The following is a 21,895-nucleotide window of genomic DNA, read 5'->3' as shown; positions in this document are numbered from 1 at the left end:
TGTATATATTCAGATCGTATTAACAGCACAGGGTGTCTATCAAAAGTGACTGAGGAAGAAATCAAATGATCCCTGAGCCAACAAACAAGTGGGATTAAAGAGGACGACATCAGCACCTTAGAAGGTCCAGTTACCAGTCACAAAGAGCCCAGTGCTCGGTTGGTTTGTGCCAACACGCAGTCTGAACCTGAACCATACGGACTATGAAGGCCCCAGATTTGATTCCCCAGCCTGTGTTGACCTCACTGGGATGGCAGTGGGTGCTACAATTAGGCTTGGTGATTCTGTAATAGGAGAGAAATCAGCAAGGTTCCCTTTGATTTTCTATCCCTGCTCCAATGTGGATAGAACATCATGCGGCATGCGCCTGTCATTCCCTGGCATGGGTAAGGCACCCTGCTGGGACTGTGCATTTTTAAAAATTGCCCCTCTAAGTGGCTGTGCTTTCTTTTGATGTGTATATTTGGGTGAGCATATATCCTTCTATTGAAGAATGAAACATCTTTCCAAATTGGACACCTCTGGTTAGGATACCAGGCCAGGCATAACACAGGCCAGCTGTTGAGTATAGCTCTCTCTGCTCTGCCTCCAATAACATTTCCATTTTGCATTTCAACCACCTTTGCGAGCTCTCCAAATACGTTTAGTATCATATTGTAATAAACTGTGGGCAGTTTTGTGATGTGGGCCTGCACTCACCAGAAATTGGACTTAGATTTACCAAACATACTTCACATAGGAACCCTACAACCATCAGAGAGAGAAATTTTTTATCCCGTGAGTCTGGACTGGCCATGAACCCAAGTCCTAGAGCTGTGAATTGCAGTGTCTAAAGAAAGGATGAAAGAAAGACTTGCATTTACATAGTGCCTTTTACGACCTCAGGGCGTCCTGAAGTACTTTACAGCCAATGAAGTATTTTTGAAGTGTAGGCACTGTTGTAGTGTAGGAAATGTCTAACCAGTATTCGGTGCTGAGTACCGGTGAGGGCGATGGTTCCTCTGGGGAGTGCTGCCAGAGCCAAGTCCACAGCACCATGGAAGGCTCAGCTGCACAGGCGGGGGGGAAGAGGAGAGGGAGAGCAATAGTGATAGGAGATTCAATAGTTAGGGGAGCAGGCAGGCGTTTCTGCGGGCGCAGACGTGACTCCAGGATGGTATGTTGCCTCCCTGGTTCCAGGGTCAAGGATGTCACTGAACGACTGCAGGGCATTCTGAGGGGGGAGGGTGAACAGCCAGAGGTCGTGGTCCATATCGGTACCAACGACATAGGTAGGAAGAGGGGTGAGGTCCTGCAGGCAGAGTTTAGGGAGCTAGGAAAGAGGTTAAAATGCAGGACCTCAAAGGTAGTAATCTCCGGATTACTATCAGTGCCACGTGCTAGTGAGTTCAGAAATAGGAAGATAGAGCAGATGAATGCGTGGCTGGAGAGATGGTGTAGGGGGGAGGGCTTTAGATTCCTGAGGAATTGGAACTGTTTCTGGGGGAGGTGGGACCTCTACAAGCCAGATGAGTTGCACCTCAACGGGAACGGGACCAATATCCTCGCGGGAGGGTTTGCTAGTGCTGTTGGGGAGGGTTTAAACTAGCTTGGCAGGGAGATGGGATCCTAAGTATAGAGTCAATAGGGAGGGAAGAAAACTGGAATTGGAAAACATAAAAAGTAAATTGGAAGGACAGAGGAATCAAGGGCTAGATAATAGTCAACAAGGAGGTTTGCCTGTACTAAATGGTATATACTTCAATGCAAGGAGTATAGCGAACAAGGCAGATGAGCTGAGGGCACAGGTAGATACTTGGGACTATGATATTATAGCTATTACAGAGACGTGGCTGAAAGAGGGGCAGGTATGGCAGCTCAACATTCCTGGTTACAGGATTTTCAGACGGGATAGAGAGGGAGGTAAAAAGGGAGGGGGTGGTCATGGTATTGATTAAAGAAACTATTACAGCTGTGAGGAGAAAGATGAAATGTTGGAGGGATCATCAAACGAGGCCATATGGGTCAAATTGAAAAACAAAAAAGGGGCAATCACACGGCTGGGAGTGTACTACAGACCCCCAAACAGTGAGAGGGAGATAGAAACATAGAAACATAGAAGATAGGAGCAGGAGTAGGCCATTTGGCCCTTCGAGCCTGCTCCGCCATTCAATGAGATCATGGCTGATCATCCAAATTCAGTACCCTGTCCCTGCCTTCTCCCCATATCCCTTGATCCCTTTAGCCTTAAGAAATATATCCAACTCTTTCTTGAATATATTTAATGAACTGGCCTCCACCGCCCTTTGTGGCAGAGAATTCCACAGGTTCACCACTCTCTGGGTGAAGAAATTCCTCCTCATTTCAGTCCTAAATGGCTTACCCCTTATCCTTAGACTATGACCCCTGGTTCTGGACTCCCAGTCCTGGAAGAACAAATATGTAGACAAATTTCTGAGAAGTGCAAAAACTATAGGGCAGTAATAGTAGGGGATTTCAACTACCCCAATATTAACTGGGATAAAATTAGTGTGAAGGGTATAGAAGGTGCGGAATTCCTAAAATGCACCCAGGAGAACTTTTTTAGCCAGTATGTAGCAAGCCCAACAAGGGCTTAGTTCTGGACTTAGTTTTAGGGAATGAAGCTGGGCAGGTAGAAGGCATATCAGTGGGGGAGCATTTTGGTGCTAGTGACCATAATTCTGTTAGATTTAAGGTAGTTATGGAAAAGGACAAGGGTAGACCAGGAATAAAAATTCTAAATTGGGAAAAAGCAAATTTTGATAAGCTCAGCGGGGATATAGCCATAGTGGACTGGAAACAGCTACTTGAAGGTAAATTAGTGTCAGAGCAGTGGGAGGCATTCAAGGACGAGATCCGAAGGGTTCAGACCAAACATGTGCCCTTAAAGAAAAAAGGTGGGACTAACAAATCTAGAGCCCCCTGGATGTCTAGAGCCATGCAGGGTAGGATAAAGAAGAAAATGGAGGCGTATGGCAGATACCGAGGGCTAAATACTCCAGAATCTTTAGAAGAGTACAGAAAGTGCAGGGGTGCAATTAAAAATGACATTAGGAAAGCAAAGACAGAGCATGACAAATTCCTGGCAAGTAAAATCAAGGAAAATCCAAAGACGTTTTATAAATATATTAAGAGTAAGAGGATAACTAAAGAAAGGGTAGGGCCTATTAGAGATCATGAGGGTAATCTGTGTGTGGAGGCGGGAGACGTCGGTAGGGTTCTTAATGAATACTTTGCGTCTGTTTTCACAAAGGAGATGGGCGAAGCAGACATTGCTATCAGGGAAGGGGGGATTGTGAAATATTAGATGAAATAAACATAGTGAGAGAGGAAGTATTAAGGGGCTTTGCAGCTTTAAAAGTGGATAAATCCCCAGGCCCGGATGAAATGTATCCCAGGCTGTTAAGCGAAGCAAAAGAGGAAATAGCAGAGACCCTGACCATCATTTTTCAATCCTCTCTGGCTTCAGGTGTGGTGCCGGAGGACTGGAGGACTGGAGTAAAGGGTAGACCGAGTAATTACAGGCCAGTCAGCCTAACCTCGGTGGTGGGAAAATTATTGGAAAGAATTCTGAAGGATAGGATAAATCTTCATTTAGAAAGACACGGATTAATCAAGGATAGTCAGCAGGGATTTGTTAAGGGAAGGTCATGTCTCACAAACTTGATTGAATTTTTTGAGGTGGTAACAAGGAGGGTAGATGAGGGTAGTGCATTTGATGTACTGTACTGTATATGGACTTTAGTAAGGCTTTTGATAAGGTTCCACATGGCAGACTGGTCACGAAGTTAAAAGCCCATGGGATCCAGGACAAAGTGTCAAGTTGGATTCAAAACTGGCTCGGAGACAGGAAGCAGAGGGTAATGGTTGATGTGTGTTTTTGTGACCTGAAGGATGTTTCCAGTGGGGTTCCGCAGGGCTCAGTACTAGGTCCCTTGCTTTTTGTGGTATATATCAATGATCTTGACTTGAATATAGGGGGTATGATTAAGGAGTTTGCAGATGATACTAAAATTGGCTGTGTGGTTGATACTGAAGAAGGAAGCTGTAGACTGCAGGAAGATATCAATAAATTGGTCAGGTGGGCAAAACAGTGGCAAATGGAATTCAATCCGGAGAAGTGTGAGGTAATGCATTTGGGGGAGCCTAACGAGGAAAGGGAATACACATTAAATGGTAGGACACTGAGTAGTGTAGAGGAACAAAGGGACCTTGGAGTGCATGTCCACAGATCCCTGAAGGTAGCAGGCCAGGTAGATAAGGTGGCTAAGAAGGTATGCGGAATGCTTGTCTTTATTAGCCATGGCATAGAATACAAGAGCAGGGGGGGGTTATGCTTCAACTGTATAAAACACTAGTTAGGCCTCAGCTAGAGTACTGCGTGCAGTTCCGGTCACCACATTACAGGAAAAATGTGATTGCACTTGAGGGGGTACAGAGGAGATATACAAGGATGTTGCCAGGAGTAGAGAATCTTAGCTATGAGGAAAGATTGGATAGGCTGGGTCTGTTTTCCTTGGAACAGAGGAGGCTGAGGGGAGACCTTATTGAGGTGTATAAAATTATGAGGGGCATAGATAAAGTGGATAGAAAGGACCTATTTCCCTTAGCAGAGTGGTCAAAAGCCAAGGGGCACAGATTTAAAGTAATTGGTGGAAGGTTTAGAGGGGATTTGAGGGGAAACTTTTTCACCCAGAGGGTTGTGGGTGTCTGGAACTCACTGCCTGAAAGGGTGGTAGAAGCAGGAACCCTAACCACATTTAAAAAGTACTTGGATGTGCACTTGGGATGTTCTAACCTGCAGGCCTAGGGACCAAGAGCTGGGAAGTGGGATTAGGCTGCATAGCTCCTTGTTGGCCGACGCGGACACGATGGGCCAAAATGGCCTCCTTCCGTGCTGGAGCTTTCTATGATTCTATGATCTGCTTTGTCAAGTACCACCCTTTCCCAAGTAGCCCTGCTTCCAAAAACAAATCATAGGATTTTCGTTTTGGAAAATAAAATGAACACAACATGTTGTGGTACTAACAATGGTAATAAAAATCGGGAGGGATGTAAAACGGGATGCCGATGCGCTATTATCCGTTATACACTATCGCACAAAGTCAGCATCACCCCTGGCGAGAAGGCTGCTGATGGGAAAGGTGCAGAACCTTGAATATGGTGCATTTTTTGGACCGTTCTTATTTGCAATTCAGCCTTCCTACATTAAAAATTAGATCATTTTTTCACTCTGTGATAGGCGTAGTGCAGACTGGCTCCCCCAAAAAGACACGTGATTCTTCAGGATTCTCAAAGAAAATGGGGGGCGGGGATAGTGTCAACAGTACAGCGCTGTGGAACCATTAATGGGGGTACTCAGGAAAGCTCTCGATTTCTCATATGGTCTGTCCACTGGGATAGGCCAGCTGGTAGCATTGGTGATGACAATTCAAACTCTCAAATCAGTACAACCCACCATTTGAGGTTGCCAAAATTTCATTGGGAAACTTTGGGACGATGTCTTTAAGTTGCTGGAATTAAATACTGCATTACAGCAGAAAGATAGGAACAGTCAGAGAGCAGGACAGACGGAGAGGAAAGAAAAACTCCCCAAACCAGATTGGTTCTGCAGAACCACATTTCTCAACCAAACTGCATTGATAGTGAACAGTGAAGTGGGGTCAGGGGTATGAAGGTAGTAGGAAAATGTACTGATAATTAAAAGAAACATTTAAAAAACCTGAAAAAAGTGAGCAGAATTTGTTATTTTGTTTTACAGAGAAATCAAAAGAAGGACTTGGTACTGTAATCACTGTACTTTCACTAGTGGGATTAATTGTAATCGTGATTTCTCTCATGAGGAGTGAAAGGTGAGTTACAAACAACATGAGTCCCCAAAAATTATTATTTATATACCACTATAACATGCTGCACCATCTTTTTCATGAGTCTGCTACCAGTGTATCGCCAGGATGCACTATGCGTCCACTCCTACGTCCATAACATGCTACTGACTGTATACAATAGTATTTGCCAACTTTTTTGTCAAGGGCTACAGTCCTATTGAAGGGCCACTCTCACAAATGCACCCACAAGGAGTGCTGAGGTGAAGTGTGGCTCTGTGATTCTCTACATGGTGATATTGTAATATGAACTATACCATCATGCGAAGTGGTTGAGTGGAGGCCAAGTAGACAGTTGTGGGGGAGGGGTTGGGGTGGGAGTTGTCCTGATCTCCCTCTGTACCTTCGGTGGAAGATAGGCGTGAAATCCTGAAGCAACGTCAACCTTCTGCCAAAGTTCTGGTGGAAGATTGTGAAGACCCTTGTGGAAGTGTTATTCCCCAAATGACTAGTTAACTTGTGCCATTCTTATCCTCCTCTCAATGGCTGGATAAGTGTCTCTGGTGGGGTCCTGAGAGGAGGTCTCCAGCCTTCCTCCGAAATGGAGAAAATGTTGGGACAAGGAGAGCACAAAGGAGAAAAATAAACTATTGGAGGGAAGGAACATTTAGTTAATCTCCGACTGTTCTCTCTTTTTCCATTTTCTCTTTTCTCCGCTCTCTTCTTTCTCTCTCCCTTTATGTTATCTTTCTCTGTTCACTAAAGTATCAGTATCTGCCAGAACCAGGGCTCGGTATTGTTAAGTCTGTGTGTCCCAGTTATGCTTATTATAAATCACTGGACACAGACCACAAGAGTAACTTTTAACAGGTCTTTACTATTCGGAGGTCAGGGCTGAACTGCCCAGCAAATCCCTACACAACGTTTATATACCGGTGTGGTCACCACCGGTATTACAGTATACAGCAGCCAAGAGAAAGTAGTACATCTCTTAAGGTAGTTCTCTTAAGGTGGAACAGGTTACATACACCACAGGTATAGTTATCTTTCCCCTTTCTTACTGCTGAGAACTGTAGGTGAAGGGATGGCAGAGTACAAGTGGCCATGAGGATAGACAATCTATAGTCTAACCATAGGTTATAGGGGATAGGCTATCGACAAACATCCACTATAAGCCCACTGACCCCCACAGCTACCTGGACTACACTTCGCCCCACCACGCTTCCTGTGAGGACTCTATTCCATTCTCCCAGTTTCTCCATCTCTGTTGCATCTGTTCCGATGACACCACCTTTCATACTAGTGCTTCCGATATGTCTTCCTTTTTCCTCAACTGAGGATTCCCCTCTACCGTGATTGACATCACTCTAGACCGTGACCGTTCCATTCCCCACACTTCTGCTCTCATCCCTTCCCCTCCCAGAACCATGATAGGGTTCCCTTTCACCTCACCTTTCACCCCACCAGCCTCCACATTCAATGGACCATCCTCCGCCATTTCTGCCACCTCCAGCGTGATCCCACCACCAAACAAATCTTCCTCTCCCCTCCCCTTTCAGCATTCCAGAGGGACCGCTCCCTCTGTGACACCCTGGTCCACTCCTCAATTACCCCCAACACCCCTCCCCTTCCCACAGCACCTTCCCGTGCAAGCACAGGAGATGCAACACCTGCCCTTTTACCTCCTCCCTTCCCACCGTCCAGGGCCCCAAACACTCCTTCCAGGTGAAACAGCGATTTACTTGTATTTCTTTCAATTTAATATACTGTATTCGCTGCTCACGATGCGGTCTCCTCTACATTGGGGAGACCAAATGCAGATTGGGTGACCGGTTTCTGAAACACCTCCGTTCAGTCCGCAAGCATGACCCTGAGCTTCCGGTCGCCTGTCACTTTAATTCTCCGCACCACTCCCACTCTGACCTCTCTGTCCTCGGCCTCTTACACTGTTCCAACAAAGCTCAACATAAGCTCGAGGAACGGCACCTCATCTTTCGTCTTGTGGACTCAACATCGAGTTCAACAATTTCAGACCATAACCTCTGCCCCTATTTTTTCAGATGGCAGCTGTCGATGATTCTGCTATACCCATTTGCACCTCTTCTCAGCCCATCTTTTGTTTCTTTACTTGTCCCATTACAATCTCCTTGTGCTTTGTATAATCATGCCTTTTGTCATTTCATCTCTTCTGCCTTCCACCCTATCACAGACCTTTCCTTTTGTTCTTTCCTCCCCCTCCCCTCTTTCCCTGCCCCTGCAATTGCTTAAAATCTGTTACATCTCTAACCTTTTCTAGTTCTGACGAAAGGTCATCGACCTGGAACATTAACTCTGTTTCTCTCTCCACGGATGCTGCCTGACCTGCTGAGTATTTCCAGCATTGTCTGTTTTTATTATAGTCTAACCATATCTCTGCACTAAATGTTTATTCTTGCGTTTGTAGACCTCTTCAGTATATTTGTGTCCAGATCTGTAGAATATTTATGTATTTGTGACAGTCCATCCATGGAATATAAGGGCTAATTTTCAGCAGAGCACCGTACACTGGGAGTGCCAGTCAGAGTATTGGGTGCAAGGAATTGCGTGCGCTTTATGCAACCCACCTAATTTTCCATCAACTAATTTAAATGGATGCAATATTGGGCAGACTGTGTAACGTGCATGCTATCCTTGTTGCCCAATATTTTGATAGATGCTCCCAGCCTGCACTGCTTTGCTGAAAATTACCCCTTATGAAAAGAAAGACTTGCATTTCCACAGAGACTTTCACATCCTCAGGACGTCCCAAAGCACTTTACAGCCAATGAAGTAATTTTGAAGTGTGCTTTCTGTGGTAATGTAGGAAATTATGTTCCATAGATTTTGTTTTACGGAGAATTCAAAAGAGGTGCTCCCTATTTGAACCGCAGTGCTTTCACAATCGGGAGTAATTGTACCTGTGCTGACTTGCAGAAGGAGTGAAAGATGAACAGCAGGAGTCCCCAAATATTGTCATTTATTAATGAGATAAACATTCTACAAACATAGGTATAAATATACTGGAGAAGGAGACACTGAGCAGACACAGAACAGAAGATCGTGCACAGCACGCCCGCAGTTTCCCCATGTACATGATTGGTGGGCTCCCCATGAGTAGAATGCACTCGGAAAATCGACTGTCTTCATCTGCCATTTCTGTGAAAAGCTATTAGGTATTTCAGTGGTTCCAGCAACACCAGGGTGACTACTCTTAGTCCCTCAGCTGTGAGTTCAGGGAAAGTTTACAGCTGGCACTCTAGTGCCTCTGTACCAGCCAGCCCAAGGCATGCTTTTACAGGGTATGAAACAATTCACCTTTGTGATCATTTTACCTGCTGACCTCCCTCACCAAGATTAAACATTCCATTAAGTGATTTAACTTAGAGAGCCCACCTGAGAAATGAGTTTGTTCGTGGTGGGAAGTTACATAGAAACATAGAAGATAGGAGTAGGCCATTCGGCCCCTCAAGCCTGCTCCGCCATTCAATGAGATCATGGCTGATCATCCACACTCAGTACCCTGTCCCTGCCTTCTCCCCATATCTCTTGATCCCTTTAGCCTTAAGAAATATATCTAACTCTTTCTTGAATATATTTAATGAATTGACCTCAACTGCCCTGTGTGGCAGAGAATTCCACAGGTTCACCACTCTCTGGGTGAAGAAATTCCTCCTCATCTCTGTCCTAAATGGCTTACCCCTTATCCTTAGACTGTGACCCCTGGTTCTGGACTCCTCCGCCATCAGGAACATCCTTGCTGCATCTAGTCTGTCTAGTCCTGTTAGAATTTTATAAGTTTCAATGAGATCCCTTCTCATTCTTCTAAACTCCAGCGAGTATAAGCCCAATCAACCCAATCTCTCCTCATACGTCATTCCTGCCATCCCAGGTATCAGTCTGGTGAATCTTCGCTGCACTCCCTCCATGGCAAGAACATCCTTCCTCAGATAAGGCGACCAAAACTGCACACAATACTCAAGGTGTGGTCTCACCAAGGCCCTGTACAACTGCAGCAAGACATCTTTGTTCCTGTACTCAAACCCTCTCGCTATCAAGGCCAACATACCATTTGCCTTCTTAACCGCCTGCTGCACTTGCATGCTTACCTTCAGCGACTGGTGCACAAGGACACCCAGGTCTCGTTGCACTTCCCCTTTTCCCAATCTATTGCCGTTCAGATAATAATCTGCCTTCCTGTTTTTGCCACCAAAGTGGATAACCTCGCATTTATCCACATTATACTGCATCTGCCATGCATCTGCCCAATCACCCAACCTGTCCAAATCATACTGGAGTTTCTCTGCATCCTCCTCACAGCACACACGCCCACCCAGCTTCGTGTCGTCTGCAAACTTGGAGATATTACATCTAGTTCCCTCGTCTAGATCATTAATATATATTGTGAATAGCTGGGGTCCTAGGACCGATCCCTGCGGTACCCCACTAGTCACTGCCTGCCACTCGGAAAAAGACCCGTTTATTCCAACTCTTTGCTTCCTGTCTGCCAACCAGTTCTCTATCCAAGTCAGTACCTTGCCCCCAATCCCATTTGCAATTTGACCTTGAATGGGGAGCCCTGTGCTTTGACATTGGAATTACCACTGCTTTAATTCTGCCCTCTTGAGCATCCCTGATTATAATCGTTCAACCATTGGTGGCTGTGCCTTCTGTTGCCTTGGCCCTAAGCTCTGAGATTCCCTGCCTAAACCTTTCCACCTCTCTACCTTTCTCTCTTCCTTTAAGACACTTCTTAAAGCCTACCTCTTTGACCAAGCTTTTGGTCACCTGCCCTAATTTTCTCCTTATGTGGCTCGGTGTCAAATCTTTTGTCTTATAATACTCCTGTGAAGCGCCTTGGGACATTTTACTACGTTAAAGGCGCTATATAAATACAAGTTGTTGTTGCTGGCCCTTCTCCTTGTCGTCAGATTGCTTCTGTCTGATTCATTCATATGTCCTGCTCAGTTTTATGAATAAGTCAAGGTTTACCAGCTGTATTTTTTTGCAGGTTGAAGGTGATAATCATCCCAAAGATTCCAAATCCGGGCAGAAGTTTTGACTCTTTGTTCGGCAACTACAATGGCAACTTTCAGGTAAACATAGAAGGAAATAAAATAGCCTCTGTTCTTGAAACAAATTCTTTTCAATCCCTTGGTCTTTGGGGAGATATCGATCAGAGGCAATTCCTCACAGGGTGGGAGGAAAAATCAGTGACACCATCATCCCACCCGCATTTTGATCCAACTTGCCAGTGGCCTTCGACAAGAGTGACATTGCCAGAGAATTGCGGGTAGCTCTTGCTGATCCCTTTAACCAGGGAATAGTGAATGGGTTACATGAGTGGGGGGTGGTCCAACAGATGGAATCTACAGAAACAGGGCAAAACTGAGGGGGAAATTATAAATAATTTCTAGCCATACAGTTGCTCACAGTAAGCCCAAAGATATTTTGTTTTAGGAGCATTATACCTGTATTATTCTGCTGCTAAAGTGTTGCAGTGTCCCTTTAAAGCTACTAGGTACAATATCTGAACCCTCCTCCGGTCAATTAGAGGCTGATCAGTCTTGGCAGATACTTAGGTCGATTAGAGATCAGACTGGCTTTCTTATTTTATACCGTGCTTTTTAAGTGTGACACAGAAATGTACTGGATGTAACTTTTTTTAATAAATAGATATACTTCTGTTTTCATTTTTTTTAAAAAGCCTTTAATTTTCTTCCTTCCTTTTCTGAAGGAAAATTCCGGCCTATGTTTCAGTTCCAAACTGGGCAGTATACTTTTCAACTGAGTTACTGAAGAGCTTGTTATTTAACATTTCCAACTGGCAGAAGTGATATTAGCATGAGACAATAGGAAGCATAATGAGAGAAAGAAATAAAAGACACGTATGAGACACAATGAACATGTGAATAGCTTCGATTGGTGCAGACAGAGAGAGAAGCATGAAAAACTGGCAAAATGAAGTAGGCTCCAGCAGCCCCAGACCACTTCACCAGCACGGTGTTCCGATGGACGCTCCCCATCCCAAGCACCAACTCGGCCCTTCCCTCCATCCCCAGAAACATCAGCACACCCATTCCACATTGCCAGTACTACCTGCCAAGAAAGTGAAAGCCATAGTTAAGGTCTGAAGTTATTAAAGTTAACATTAAGGCCAGAGGACTGCAAAGTGCCTAAGCTTCATTGGAACAGTGTCGAAGGCCAAAGACAGCGAGGTCAGCGTGGGGGCGGGAGGGGTAATGGAAATGATAAGTGACGGGGAGCTCAGTGTCGCACTTGTGGGCCGAGCGGAGGTGTTTGGTAAAGCGGTCACCTAATCTGCATTTGGTCTCCCCAAGACTGCACTGTGTTCAGTATAAAACTCTTGTACTGACTGAAACGAAATTCTGCTTGGAATAGTACTTCGCTGGGTACAATTTACAAAACATTTTGCCACAGCCTCAGTTAAAATGCGTCCGTTGCGTGTGGTTTCTGAGCTGCACAGATGTCAAAGTTTGTCACCTTCACAGAAACAGAAAGAATGTAAATCATTACAAAGGGATGCACAATCCCACCTCCTTCCTCACCCAGCCACTATCTCAATGGGGGGGAATTTTAACCTAAAAAAAACGGGTAGATCGGGAGCATGGGGGTAGTTAAAGTGTTAAAAATTTGAATCCCGACCTGAACCCGTCTCCAACCCACCTACTCTCTAGCTCCCCATCACCTTAACTGAGATCAATTAATTCAGCAGAGAACAGGGCGTGAAACTGGGCAACTTATGGGTCTGAATGGCTGAGTTACACAACGGGTGGTACATTTATGCATTCAACCTTCATTTTTGATATTTTAATCCCTGTGTCAATTATTTTTTTCTGGATTCCTGTTCTGAGATCCTTCCCATTCATTTTCTCCTTGCGTGCTTTTTTCTCCATTTGTCTTCTCTTTTTTCCTGTCCCTCGCCTTTTTTTTTCTTGCACCTGCCTTCTTGTTCATGATTGCTATTACATCCTGTTCACTGATCTGTAAGTAAAGTAAAATTCAATTACCGCTTTAAAGCCTTTAAGGAATTAAATGATTTTCAAACTTAGACACGCGGTGGGGTGGGGCGGTGGTGGACTGAAATTCCGTGGGGTTTCCACCAGTCCCCTGCCACAACTCTGGCGGGAGACCAGTGGTGCACCGCAGGCAAGCGGCAGAAGCAGCTGCTACCGCTGCTTCTCCAGGAGAATTTCAGTCTCTCTGGTCCTGTGCGGCTCCCCCAGTGGCCCGGTGGGTAAATGCATTACCAAGTGGCGCACAGGCCAGGGACGTCATTGGTCACATCCTCAGTCTGTGCTGAGTTAGATATTCTCATCCAGGTGGCAATTTGGCGCTGCAATTGGCCTCAATGGTCTGGTTTATGCAGGGGAAATACTAGTCAGGATTGCTGCTCCTGATCAACGTTACCTTTTAAAAAAATTATTTCACGGGATGTGGGCGTCGCTGGCATGGCCAGCATTTATTGCCCATTCCTAATTGCCCTTGAGAAGGTGGTGGCCACCTTGAACCGCTGTGGTGAAGGTGCTCTCACAGTGCTGTTAGGGAGGGAGTTCCAGGATTTCGACCCAGCGATGATGATGGAACGGCGATATATTTCCAAGTCAGGATGGTGTGTGACTTGGAGGGGAACTTGGAGGTGGTGGTGTTCCCATGCGCCTGCTGCCTTTGTCCTTCTAGGTGGAAGAAGTCGCTGGTTTGGGAGGTGCTGCCGAAGGAGCCTTGGCGAGTTGCTACAGTGCATCTTGTAGATGGTACACACTGCAGCCACAGTACGCCGGTGGTGGAGGGAGTGAATGCTTAAGGTGGTGGATGGGGTGCCAATCAAGCGGGCTGCTTTGTCCTGGATGGTGTCGAGCTTCTTGAGTGTTGTTGGAGCTGCACTCATCCAGGCAAGTGGAGAGTATTCCATCACACTCCTGACCTGTGCCTTGTAGATGGTGGAAAGGCTTTGGGGAGTCAGGAGGTGAGACACTCGCCACAGAATTCCTAGCCTCTGACCTGCTCTTGTAGCCACAGTATTTATGTGGCTGGTCCAGTTAAGAGGTGCTGATCTCACTTACGTTATTGTTAAGTTTCTGCTAGAAAGAATGTGTAATAAAAACAGCAAATGCTGGAAATACTCAGCAGGTCAGGCAGCATCTGTAGAGAGAGAAACAGAGTTAACGTTTCAGGTCGATGACCCTTTGTCAGAACTGGAAAAAGTTAGAGATGTAACAGATTTTTAAGCAAGTGTAGGGGCAGGGAAAAGGGGGAGCGGAGGAAAGAACAAAAGGGAAGGCCTGTGATAGGGTGGAAGGTAGGAGAGATTAAAAGACAAAAGGGATGATGGTGCAAGGCAAAAGGAGATGGTAACGGGACAAGATAAGAAAGAAAAGGTGCCTCTAGATCAGGTGTAAATGGCAATGGCAGAATCATTAACAGCTGCCATGTGAGAGAGAATAAAATAAAAAATACAACAAATAAAAAATAAAAATGTGTGCTTGATTATAGATGAGGACAGTGTTGGCTTGGCTGTGGTGCTCTCCACAGTCGAATAGTTCACTGGCATTCACTGTCCAGGCTCACACATGAAGAAAGGCCAGTTTTACCAACTATAGGAAACTCTCATTTAAACGGCACCTAAAAATATCCGGAATTCTCTATTAACCGGCAAAATTCATACTCCGAAAACACCTCAATAACCGGAAATGTTGCCGAGTCCGAGTCTCCCGCGGTGGCTGAGTTAGTCAGTGGGGGTAGTTCTCCAAACTGCCACTACTCGGCTTCTTGGCGCTATCGGAAGTCCGAACACCTCAATAACAGGAGTCTGACTCTTTGTTTGTTAAAAACAGCCTCGGTAGATAACCCTCTCCGTCATCCGGAATTTTTAATCAACTGGCATCATCCCGGTCCCGTCGGTACCGGATACCAGAGAGTTTCTTGTACCAGGGGATCTGGGAACCATAACCCACTATCTCATCTCTGCTCTAAAGGAAAGACTGCAAAGTCAACACATTTGTTACAGAAAGGATTGGTGTTGATTTATGGTTACAATTGCCCCACTTTGAGAGGTACTGATCTCACCTAGGTTATTGTGAGGAGGGTAGGCACTTCTCTGCAGAGAGGGGAAGAATGAATGGGAGAATCATCTACTGGCCTCTTTCATACACATTCTAATAGCTGTTTCAGAGCAGCCTAGGTGTGGATTTGCAAGGCTGCCCTCCAGGGTGCATAAGTAGGGAAGAGAAGGAAAAGAAACTTTACAATGAAAGAAAAACAAAAAAATTTGGATCAGTATTTGGACCAGCAGTAGAAGAAAACAGGTGGAGCTTCAGTATTCTGAGTGAGTGGACTCTTTTGGTTGGCGCTTAAACAAATTGACTGTAAATTAACAAAAGTTCAAATAAAACTTAACAAATCAAATTAAAATTTGGTTGTCCGGGTTGATAACGCACTCCAGTCCCCGCAGCGCCCACCGGTCGCGGAAGTACTCAAGCGTGCCGGCGGACACCACGTGCTCCATCTCCAGGGCCACCCAGGCACGAACATGGCCGCGGAAGAGAGGCAGGCAATCTGGCTGAACGACCCCCTCGACCGCCCGCTGCCTGGACCAATTGATGGCTTTTTTAGCCAGGCCCAGGAGCAGTCCCACGAGGAGGTCCTCCAACCTGCCCGCTCCCCTCCGCACCGGGTGACCGTAGATCAAGAGCGTGGGACTGAAGTGCAGCCAAAAATCGAGGAGCGGCAACCTCTCACATTCTACGTAAACATGAAACACGGACTCCTCCAGGCCGCAGAAAATGCAGGCGGCCTGGGAGTCCATGAACCTATATAAAACCATATTGCACGGGACTGCTCCGTGCAACACCCTCCAGGCCAAGTCCCCGATAGAACAAGGAAGGACTCCCGCGTAGAGAGCCCTCCATTGGGGACCTCCGCCTTCGCCAGAAGGCAATCTGAGTGAGTGTAAGAGGGGTTTTACAATGCTGTGCTAGTCAAGTTATCATGGTAAACTAATGTGACGTAAACAAACGCTTTACTATGGTCTGATGTCTCTTACTCATTACAGGACTGGCTTGGCGTCCCGAAGGACACATTGGAAGGTTTCAAATCAAAGTACCATGAGAACGCGTGTATCGTGAGCGAGTCACCGCCCAACTCAATCCAGAGCAGTGACCACGGAGGGTCCTACGAGCAGCTCGGAAGGACAGAGATCCCAGGGAAGGCGTTCATTCCTGCCAACAGGGGAGAGATTCAACCAAAAAACACCTCACCAGCAACGCTGTTTTCTGATATTGCGGTTTTTGTAGAGAGCAGTAGGTACGCCATTAATGAAAACATCTACGTGAGAGTCTAGTCTTTGCGGTGTGGCAAGCCTTTACGACACTGGAGAAATCCCAGATATGGCGGTACAAATTCCTGAAAGGTTTTTTGCAGGTCTTTCAGGAATAAAATCACCCAAATTGTAAATCTTCCAGCAAACTCCCTAAGGAATTAAAACAGAAAATGTTGGAAATGCACAACAGGCCAGTCAGGAGATGAAAGTGAAACAGCCACTCTTTCTCTTTCAGAAGCTGATCGACCTCTTGTGCTTTTCCAATATTTTCTAGATATATTTCAGATTTATAGCAAGCTGTGGCTTTTCTTTTAACCCCCTCAAGTATATACAACACACGGAAAGTTGGAGCAGATAAACAGAGTTAACGTTTCAGGCCGATAACCTTTCATCAACCCAAAAATGTTAACTCTCTTTCTCTCTCCACAGATGCCGCCTGTCACCAGCATTTTCTATTTTTATTTCAGACCTCCAGCCTCCGCAGTATTTTGCTTTTGGACAAAATAAGTATTGCTTTACATATCATTCCGAGAGCTGATTTCCCAACTGAGTGCTGCTGAAGAAGAGTGGCAGTCGCAGGGTGTGGTTGGGGGAATTGTAGGCCCAAAGCCTTTCATCTTTCATCCATTCGTTTAAATGAATGGAAAAACCAGGGGCTACAGACCAGCGACTTGCCGGTCAAATATTCCCTGTGAGCACCACTGCTCGCCGAGGGCTCCCGATTGGGAAATCAGTCACTCGGCTTCAAAATACCAAATCGGTATTTTGTGTTGCTATAGAGTCGGCACTTTTTTCAATAGGGACCGAAGAATAAATTAGTCTTCTTAAGGGAGAGAATTTGAAATGTTGTGCTTGATCTTTCCTGATGTAAAAATATTGAAAGTAGGACCGTATGGATTAAATGCAACAATGACAGATGGTAAGGAGTGTGCTTCCAGGCTGTGTCACATCTCACCAATTGAGCAATACCATAAGCTGTGGGAAAATATCAAAGAACTATTTTGTCTGATCGGTGAGGTGTGTCACAACCTTGAAGCACACTGCCAAGTATTTTCTTGCTATTCTTATGTAATGCGTATATGAGACTGATCTGAGAGTGTTTTTTTTTTTTTTTGTTTTGTTTCATATTTTGTTGAGGCTGTAGCAGCACCAAGTCTGGCTGAGGAACATAACAGAAAGCAAGAACTGACCGGAGAGAGAGAGAGAGAGAGCCGGCGGGAGCCTGAGCATTATAGCGCGGGAGTCATTTGATTGTTACCGTGTTGTGGTGTCATAAGTCACTTGTACCAGGCTGTTGCACACTTTTAACGTGCTGTTTGATGCTAAATTAACAAATGCTTTGCATGTATTATGATTCTGTAATTCTGTCTCCTTGTGTATGCCTTTGAAGATTTCTACCTGGACAGGTACTGCAAAATGTTTTAAAAGTTTTGCTTCAATGTTAAAACATTTTTTGAACTCATCAAAATGGGTGTTTCACTTGCTCAATGCCCCCATTTGAAGGACATTGGAGTAGTTCTTAATTTTGTTCGGTAGTGTAAAATGGGCAAGTCGTCAGCCCGTTGTATGTCTCTCCCATTTTTTATTTCCACTGGCTTCAAGGATAGCTTAGCAAGCTGGAGTCCTGATTCCAAAATGGCAGTCTTGACCAATGTTAGGGAGAGGTCAAATCAATAAAAATCGAATTTGTTAAAAGAACTACTGTTAATAAAAGCATTTGTTTTTAACAGACTGTTCAAGCTGGATATAAGAACAAATCACTGAATGTTTCATTAATTTAATAATGGAGTATAGCTCCATTAAAAAAAAATGTTGGCAATTGCTTTTCCAGCTTGTCTTTAAATACTACACACACACAGACTGTATCCTGAAGTAAAAATAGCTGAGTAGAGACTTTAAGAGATTTCATACAGTTCCGGCTGATTTGGGCAACTGTTTTATGTTTCCAGGAGCAGCTTAAGAAAGAGGGTTGGAAATCGAATAGACAGCGCACACTAACCAGTCAGCCAGACTGAGAGGCGGCGCCCTATACGTGAAATCTCCCTTCCTTATCATTATTCACCTTCCTTAGTCTTCGTCCTACATGCCACAGGTGTCCAGGTGGAAACTCTGAAAAAAGAAATTGATGTGCATTGATAATAAAATAAGGCTGACGTGCCTAAATTGAAAAAGTAATGGAAAAAGTTGACAATTCTGAACTAGTGAATTTTCAAATGTATTTAATGACGAATAAGATCAGCTCTACTGAACTGTGACATATAGGAAAGGAACAGGGGGAATCTGCTGCCACATGTCCCATCAAGCACTGGCCAGGCTCGTGAGAAAAGTGCTGCTTTCCCCATGGCTGTGCACCTTTTTCAACTGAATCATAGAATCATAGAATGGTTACAGCACAGAAGAAGGCCTTTCGGTCAGCTGAGCCCACGCCGACTCTCTGCATGATCCCATGAAAGACATTTTCCTTTTGTGGTAATCAATTATTCTGTATTCCATTTTCCCCTGCCTTGAGTCTCCCTAGGTCACTCACCTTCCTTGATCAAGATGACTGCCAGTGTTAAAAAGAAAAGAAAGACTTGCATTTATACAGCACCTTTCATGACTTCAGGACGTCCCAAAGCGCTTTACAGACGATTACACAATATAGTGTTAACATATTGGCAGTTTCTAAGAGGTTACATAGGATATACGGCACAGAAACAGGCCATTCGGCCCAACCAGTCCCTAACCAGTTTATGTTCCACTTGAGCCTCCTCCCACCTTTCCTCATCTAAATCTATCAGCGTAACCCTCTATTCCCTTCTCCCTCATATGCTTGTCCAGCCTCCCCTTAAATGCATCTATACTATTCGCTTCAACCACTCCCTGTGGTAGGTAGCGAGTTCCACATTCTCACCACTCTTTGGGTAATGAAGTTTCTTCTGAATTCCCTATTGGATTTCTTGGTGACTATCTTATATTGATGGCCTCTAGTTATGCTCTTCCCCAGAAGTGGAAACATTCTGTATCTACTCTATCAAAACCTCTTATAGTTTTAAAGACCTCTATTAGGTCACCCCTCAGCCTTCTTTTTTCAAGAGAAAAGAAACCCAGCAGATGTGCATGACAACTGGTTAGGGCAACTGCCTCTCTCTCTCTCTCCCCCTCTCTCTCCCTCTCCCCCTCTCTCTCCCTCTCCCTCCTTCACTGTTCAAACCACTAGGGACATTTGTTGCCTCTCCCTGCAAATAAATGGTGAGGATCAAGGAATAATGGGTGAGGAGCACTTTGCTGCACAGTGAGTTGTAGCTTTGCCAGAACTATTATACGTCTTGACTCTCTTGAGTATTGACTTCATCTTCTTTGAAATCCTGCCAAATCCACTACATCAGCTTTTTTTACAAGTGAATTCGTGCATTTTAATTTACTTTTTTATTGCAAGACTACCATTTATGTAAAGTGAGCCTTAGTACAGTAGTATTGTAGCAGTTTGTGAGCTTCTTAATCGACATTTTGTTGGGACGCCCCAACATACACACCAAACCTCTGACAGGAAGGCTAATCGTTCTTCAGCCCCCACGGAAACACAGAAACAGATTGCTGATAACGTTTGGTTATTTCAGGTGAGGGTGGGGGCAGGGCTGAGATGAGAAGAGCCACTTTGGCCTGCCAGAACTAAACTTCCCTTTTAGACTAAAAACAAACCTCGATAACTCTGTTTTTGGCTCAGGCTTTTTGAACATTCTGTATATATATATATATTAATTATTACATCTAAGAAGGTGACTCCACAGGCCTATGGTTACGTTAAGTTGTTAGGCCGAGTCCGTGAGATCCATGCACTCCCTGCAGTAACTCAGTCTGCTGCCCTGCATGTACCTGAATCATTTCCTGTAATTAATAAATAAATCAAAATGCACAGATTGCCCTCCTGAGATATTTTTTATTTACTTGGAACCATCAACAGTCAAATTCTTGGCTCCATTGATGGCTCAGTGTGTTGGTACTGGGCCACACAAACCCAAAGATCCCAGGTTGAATCCCTGGTCTGCAGGTATGCCAATCTAGGATATTACTAAAAGCTGGCCAATAGCTTCCAAAAAGCAGACACTGTCCTCCAAAAAGCTGATAACGCAAGAATAGCCCTGATTATGATATAAGAAAGTAATATGGGCACTGCACCTCAGAATGGATATATTGAACTTGGAGAGGGTGTAGCGCAGATTCACCAGAATGATACCGGGGTTAAAAGAGTTAAATTATAAGGACTAGGCTTGGCTTGTATTCCCTTAAGTATAGAAGATTAAGAGGTGTTTGAGATGATTAAAGGATTTGATAGAGTAGATAGAGAGAAACTATTTCCTCTGGTGAGGGAGTCCAGAACAAGGGGGCATAATGTTAAAATTAGAGCCAGGCCGTTCAGGGGTGAGGTCAGGAAGCACTTCTTCACACAAAGGATAGTGGAAATCTGGAACTTGCTCCCCAAAAGCTGTTGAGGCTAGGTGAATTGAAAATATCAAAACTGAAATTGATAGATTTTTGTTAGGCAAGGGTATTAAGGGATACAGAACCAAGGCGGGTAGATGGAGTTGAGCTACAGATCAGCCATGATCTAATTGAATGGTGGAACAGGCTCGAGGGGCCTACTCCTGTTTATGTTCCTATGTTTCTAAGTAGTTACGAGGCTTTGCAGTCTGTGCTGGAGGTATGCTCAACATTCACACACTTGTATTGGAGGAAAATTGTGTAGGGCAGATTTTCCCAGCCGATGCATTTAGGGAACATTCAGAGGGGGTGATTTTGCCAGTGGGGAGCTTTTGGAGGTGAGACTCCCACTTATCGGGTTTCAGTCCCGCCTCCAACAACTTCTGGCCAACCCATGCTATTATCCCTTGATTGACCTTGTTAAGCCTGCCCAGCGGGCTTAGCAGGCCAATTAAGGGAAAGCCGGTTGCAGAGAACGTCAACATATGACGTTTCATCTGTCAAAAATTTTTGACAGATGAATTGTCATTGTTTGACAGTTCTGTGAAGCTGACAAACAGTGACATTCTCTGTAGTTTAATGAATTCAAGACCTCATCAAACATCTTTCTTTTGCAGAAATGAGATGGTTGTTGCATTGGAGAATGCAACGGCCATCTGTCATCTCCAACACGGAGGTCCGAGTCCCTCCGCATACACACTGACTGAAGCCTGCAGGAAGAAACAAAGGTAAGTACACTTTTTCTAACACTTTGCACTTACCTCAGATACTCACCTCTCCACACTTGCACCCATCACTCACCTCCACAGCACACTTTCATTTCCATTCAAATCAATGGAAAGAAAAATCCTAAGATAGTAATTTTATTTTGGAACTCTCAGGATTATGTGATAATTTAGAAAATAACAGCTCCCTTTTTAAGAAAAATTATGATAAATTATTATAGCGGCTAAGTGCAAAAAATGAGATCACTGATACCTCCACCACTGTAGGTGCCCACCTTTACTGGAGTTTGGTTCCATGGGCACGCCCCATCCTTCGGTACCTCACCCATGTGGTCTTTCTCCATGTGTGAACCTGGACAGAGAATGTCAGTGGGTGATTCAGCCATAGAGGCCTCACCACTGACCTTCAACCTCAGTTTCGATTGTGTGCTCTTTCCCATAAGCGATAACGACTCCTACACAAAATAACTAGCTCATAAGATATGGTTTCCCATAAGCGATAACGACTCCTACACAAAATAACTAGCTCA

The 21,895-nt window shown here is 44.8% G+C and overlaps 1 protein-coding gene across 5 annotated transcripts in view; it reads left to right on the top strand.

Moving 5' to 3' along the window:
* LOC147125284 (cytokine receptor common subunit gamma-like) overlaps nt 1–20,069 on the top strand; it is a 61,015-nt gene extending 40,946 nt beyond the window's left edge. For 2 of the 5 annotated variants that reach the window (XM_086000561.1, XM_086000570.1), the window contains exons 6-9: nt 5,762–5,852; nt 10,852–10,936; nt 15,913–16,159; nt 17,324–20,069. In XM_086000561.1, coding sequence (XP_085856687.1) covers nt 5,762–5,852; nt 10,852–10,936; nt 15,913–16,159; nt 17,324–17,430 — 530 coding nt within the window. In that variant the 3' untranslated portion in view covers nt 17,431–20,069. The other 3 variants (XM_086000580.1, XM_086000599.1, XM_086000590.1) reach the window with 2 other exon arrangements.
* The last annotated feature ends 1,826 nt before the right edge of the window (nt 20,070–21,895 follow it).

Source organism: Somniosus microcephalus, chromosome 1, assembly GCF_052327205.1.
Source record: "Somniosus microcephalus isolate GS21.2 chromosome 1, FLI_Smic_1.0, whole genome shotgun sequence".
Taxonomy (NCBI): domain Eukaryota; kingdom Metazoa; phylum Chordata; class Chondrichthyes; order Squaliformes; family Somniosidae; genus Somniosus; species Somniosus microcephalus.
The sequence above is the reverse complement of the archived record's forward strand: the minus strand, read 5'-3'. Positions and strand labels throughout refer to the sequence as shown.